Genomic DNA, 4,103 nt, shown 5'->3' on the forward strand with positions numbered 1-4,103 from the left:
CTGCTGCTGCCCGAGCCGGCGCGGCGGCTGGAGAGGGGAGGGCACCGGGAGTGAGACTGAAACAGGAACCCGCATGGGTTGCTCCACGGCGGGTCCCGCACCAGCACAGGGGCTCTGCGGGGCCAGCTGGACCCCAGGCCCAGGCCCCGCACCAGCCCGGCAGAGCCGCTGGCTGCGGGCCAGGGCAGAGCCGGTGGCTGAACAGGCACAAAGAGCCCCAGCACTGCCCACAGTGAAGGTCCCGCTCGCCTGGCCGGGATTTCCCTCGGTGCCTCTGACCAGAGCACCGAGATCTTTATGCTGCCCAGAACAATCCCATCATGGAGGAGGGAGGGAGGAAGGCAGGGAGGTGGCCCTGGAAAGGGCTGTCACCATGCAGGACGTGGGACCTGTCCCAGAGCGGTGGCTCGTAGACGGGCAGACGGGCCTGGCAGGGCCCCGTGTCCCCAGCACCCTCGTGGCACCCGTCCCGCAGCCAGACAAAGGCAGCAAAGAGTGAGGGTGAAACCGGAGCCCTTTATTTGTGTCCTCACAGGGACTGGGGGAGGAAGAGGCCGGCACAGCCAAGCAGCTGCTGGGCTGGAGCCAGAGGAGGGGCAGAGAGGGAAAGGGAGGAAGAGGAGAACAGGCTTTGAGCACGGTCAGTGCTGAGGCAGCACGGGGGAGTCCAGCTGCGCACCCGTGGGCTGTGCCAGGGGGGAAGGAATGTGTCCTGTGCAGCCGTGGGGGGACAGCTCTGCTGTGGGTTGGCACCTGTACAGTGACACTTGGGTTATTGCTCAGAGAAACGACCCCCGTTTGGGTTATTGCTCAGGAAAAACGATCCACAATTTGGTTATTGCTCAGAGGATCCATGTTCGGGTTACTGCTCAGAGAAATGAATCCATGTGGCAGCAGGGACGCTCCCAGGAAGATGAGGAAGCTGAGAAGAGGCTGGAGAGGGAGGCAGCTCTCTGCCTGCTGCTGAAAGGCACGACTTGGGAATTGGTCTTCAGGGATTTGGGAATTGGTCCTGAGGGCAGGGAGGGGCTGTGCTGGCACAGAGTGGCCCCAGGCAGGAGCAGCTCAGCCTCCCCCACCTGCAGAGCTGCCCTTAGACTGCATACGGAGTCCAACTGATGCTGGGAGAGCAGAGGGGCTGCAGGAGAGGCAGATTCCTAGGGCCCCCCACTGCCAGGCACCTGAGAGGAAAGCAGGAAGGCTCCTGCCCAAGGCACTGTGGCATTGCTGGGCCAGTGAGGGGCCGGGCCTGTGCTCTCTGAAAGAAGAAATGGCTGAGCCCACAAGGAGCTGCAGGAGCCAGAGGAGTGCTGGAGGAACTGCAGGAGTGGTGGAGAAACTGGAGGAATGATGCTGGAGGAACTGGACAAGTGGTGCTGGAGGAACTGGAGGAGTGGTGCTGGTGAGCCACAGGGCTCACAGGACGATCTTGAAGGAGCTGCAAGAGACACAACAGGTTCTGCACCTCCTCACTGGGTCACACAAAGAGTTTGCAAGCGCCCACTGCTGCAGAGACCCACGTTCCCATGTGCGAGAGGCTCTGCAGAGCCAGCTTGGGATGCAGAGCCAGCCTGGGATGCAGCTCGCTCTGCCATTGTGGCAGACCTGGCACAGGGCAGCCCTGCCCTCCTGCCACCATGAGCTCTGCCCCAGCTCAGCAACTGGGACAATGAAGCCCCAGACAGGCCCCGGGATGGGCTCTGCTGCTGGGCACCACCGCACCTGGCAAAGTCTGGGGAGCGGGAGACGACATGCTGGAACTCGGAGAGGTTGATGGTGCCGTCCTTGTCGATGTCAGACTCCTCCAGGATCTGGGGGGAAAGGGGATTGGTGAGCTCTGTGCCTGGGGCCGTGCAGTGTCCGTGCCCTGCCCAACGCGCTCACGTTTTGGATGAGCTGCTCCATCTCCGCCCTGCTCAGCCGGGACTCCTCGCCCTGCCCCGTCAGGCAGTTCACCAGTTGCTCCAGGTCCTTCCTGTCCAGAGTCCCATCGTCGTCAAAGTCTGTGTGGACAGCAAAGGTACCTTTTGGCAGGGCCACAGAGACCCCAGAGAGTCACAAGCACCAGCACTGCACAGCTTCATGCGCATCACTGTGCCAAAGCAGCCATTCCCACAGGGAGTTCCTAAAGCCACTGTCCCCATGGGCAGCCCTCCTGAACATGGATTCATCCCCCCATCCCTTCTTCCCTGAGGTGTGGGGACCCCAGGAGACAGCAGAAGCCCCCAGCCTTACCAAAGATGCGGAAGGCATAGTGGGATTTGATGTCGAAGGTGGCAGAGTCACTGAAGACGCTCAACATGTCAAGGAAGTCTTCAAAGGACATGCTGTTGTCCCCGGCCTCCGAGGTGGAGAACACATGGCAGATCCGGTGCTGGAAGGGGTTTGCCTGTGGACACAGGAACGGCTCAGGCAGGGCTGGCTCCCTCCACCACACACCGGCTGTGGCTGCTGCTCCAGCAGCTGAGCAGGTGCCCCACTCTGCCACCAGTCCGGCACCCGCAGCACAGCTGAGCCTGTCCTGTGCCTCCCGGGATGCGCTGCACGGATCCCTGGGATCCTCCATGGCACAGTGGAAGGAGGATCCCCGGGATCCTCAGCGGCTCACTGGGGACAAGGAAGCTGTTTGTTGGCACAGCTGAGGGCAGAGCATTGGCACGGTGAGGCCATGGAGGGTAAACCGAGGCCCTGCCCAAACGTGCCCCCAGCCGGGAGCAGCAGCGTCCTGTGTGTGCCAGGCACCGTACCCGCAGCTCAGGCAGCGTCAGGATGTGGCTCTTGGGAACCCGCGCGGAGCAGGCGTTCTCCCGCTCCTGCTTTGGCAGCAGTTCACTGAACCTCTTGTAGGCACTTGAAGAGGAAAGAACAAGAGCGGCTCTGTGGTGCTCCCGGGATGGCAGCAGCCCCTCTGGGCACCGGCACCGCTTCCCAGGGCCGGGCGGGTGCATGCCGGCCCGGGGGTCCCCCAGCTTCTCCCGGGGCCAGGGAGAGGAGCCGGCCCGGGGCAGGGCCGGCGCCCGCCGTGCCCCCCAGCACAGCCCGACGCCCCGGGACTACGGGGGGCGCCCCATGGGCGGTACTTACAGCAGGATCTCCTGCTTGCTCAGGAATGTCAGCTCCTGCGGGGAGAGTGCGGGTCAGCACCGGCCACCGGAGTCAGTACTGGGGTCAGTACCGGGCACCGGGGTCAGCACCGGGCACTGGGGTCAGTTCCGGCGTCAGTACCGGGCACCGGGGTCAGCACTGGCAGCGGGGTCAGGGCCTGACCCGGGGCAACCCAGCCCCGGGTCCCTCGACCTATGGGCAGCTGCCCCCCGGGGTCACGCCGCCCCCGTGTCCCCCCGGCGCCGCCCCTCTCCGCCGGTGCCGGAGCCGGTGCCGGTGTCGTACCTGGTACTCGCCCAGCGCGTCCCGCGGCAGCAGACTGGCCGAGCCGCCCATGGCGCCGCTTCCGCCACCCGTCACTCACCCGCTGCCGTGGCAACGCCCCGCGGCCCGACAGCCCCGCCCACCCGGCCCGACAGCCCCGCCCTCCCGGCGGACCCAGAGGCCGCGGGTTCGCGGCTGAGCCCGCCCCGCACCGGCAATGGCGGCGGCGCTGGCGGCGGGCGAGGAGCGGGGCGAGCCGAGCCCCGAGGAGTTCGTGTACGGCGAGGAGGATTTCGTGCTGCAGCCGGCCGGCTGGGACGACCCGGACTCCGCGCCCTCCCGCTTCGACAGGGCGCTGCTGGCGGGCTGGAGCGACCGTATGGAGCGGGGTCTGTTCCGGTACCGGCTCGGGCCGATGCCCACCCGCGTCCTGCCCGGCCCCGTGCGCCTCGTGGCGCAGCTGAACGGGCAGCGCAGCGCCGAGCGCCGCCCACCGCAGCCCGTCCGCAGCCTCCGGGACCCCTTCGACCCCGACTCCTTCAACTTCACCCGGCTGCGCCCCGCCGAGCTGCTGCTCCGCCTGCGCCGCGCCGGGAGCCAGGGGCCGCCGCCCGACCCGCTGCTGGTGGCCATCAACGCCAGCCCGCTGGAGCGGGGCCACGTCCTGCTGCTGCCCGAGCCGGCGCGGCGGCTGGAGAGGGGAGGGCACCGGGAGTGAGACTGAAACAGGAACC

At 66.6% G+C, this 4,103-nt stretch overlaps 2 protein-coding genes across 2 annotated transcripts; one reads left to right on the forward strand and one right to left on the reverse strand.

Moving 5' to 3' along the window:
• Positions 1-1,049: 1,049 nt before the first annotated feature.
• On the reverse strand, positions 1,050-3,492 carry LOC113962182 (calcium and integrin-binding protein 1-like). Its single transcript, XM_027672977.1, has 7 exons — positions 3,391-3,492; positions 3,085-3,119; positions 2,748-2,850; positions 2,236-2,389; positions 1,885-2,003; positions 1,723-1,811; positions 1,050-1,438 (listed from the first exon to the last, which is right to left on the reverse strand). The coding sequence occupies exons 1-7, from the start codon at positions 3,439-3,441 to the stop codon at positions 1,417-1,419; spliced, it is 573 nt and encodes a 190-aa protein (XP_027528778.1). The 5' UTR covers positions 3,442-3,492; the 3' UTR covers positions 1,050-1,416.
• Positions 3,493-3,538: 46 nt separating this feature from the next.
• On the forward strand, positions 3,539-4,087 carry LOC113962181 (GDP-D-glucose phosphorylase 1-like). Its single transcript, XM_027672976.1, has one exon. It carries the CDS (start codon positions 3,587-3,589, stop codon positions 4,085-4,087), a length of 501 nt encoding a protein of 166 aa, XP_027528777.1. The 5' UTR covers positions 3,539-3,586.
• Positions 4,088-4,103: the final 16 nt, after the last annotated feature.

This window comes from Neopelma chrysocephalum, unplaced genomic scaffold (assembly GCF_003984885.1).
Source record: "Neopelma chrysocephalum unplaced genomic scaffold, ASM398488v2 Primary Assembly neopelma1_116990, whole genome shotgun sequence".
Lineage (NCBI taxonomy): Eukaryota > Metazoa > Chordata > Aves > Passeriformes > Pipridae > Neopelma > Neopelma chrysocephalum.

Excerpts from the sequence above, each read along its gene's own strand:
- LOC113962182 (XM_027672977.1), bottom strand. The coding sequence starts at position 3,441 with ATGGGCGGCTCGGCCAGTCTGCTGCCGCGGGACGCGCTGGGCGAGTAC. Across the intron at positions 3,120-3,390 it reads ACGCGCTGGGCGAGTACCAG|GAGCTGACATTCCTGAGCAA; the intron begins GTACGACACCGG and ends CTCTCCCCGCAG. Across the intron at positions 1,812-1,884 it reads TGGAGCAGCTCATCCAAAAC|ATCCTGGAGGAGTCTGACAT; the intron begins GTGAGCGCGTTG and ends CTTTCCCCCCAG.
- LOC113962181 (XM_027672976.1), top strand. The coding sequence starts at position 3,587 with ATGGCGGCGGCGCTGGCGGCGGGCGAGGAGCGGGGCGAGCCGAGCCCC.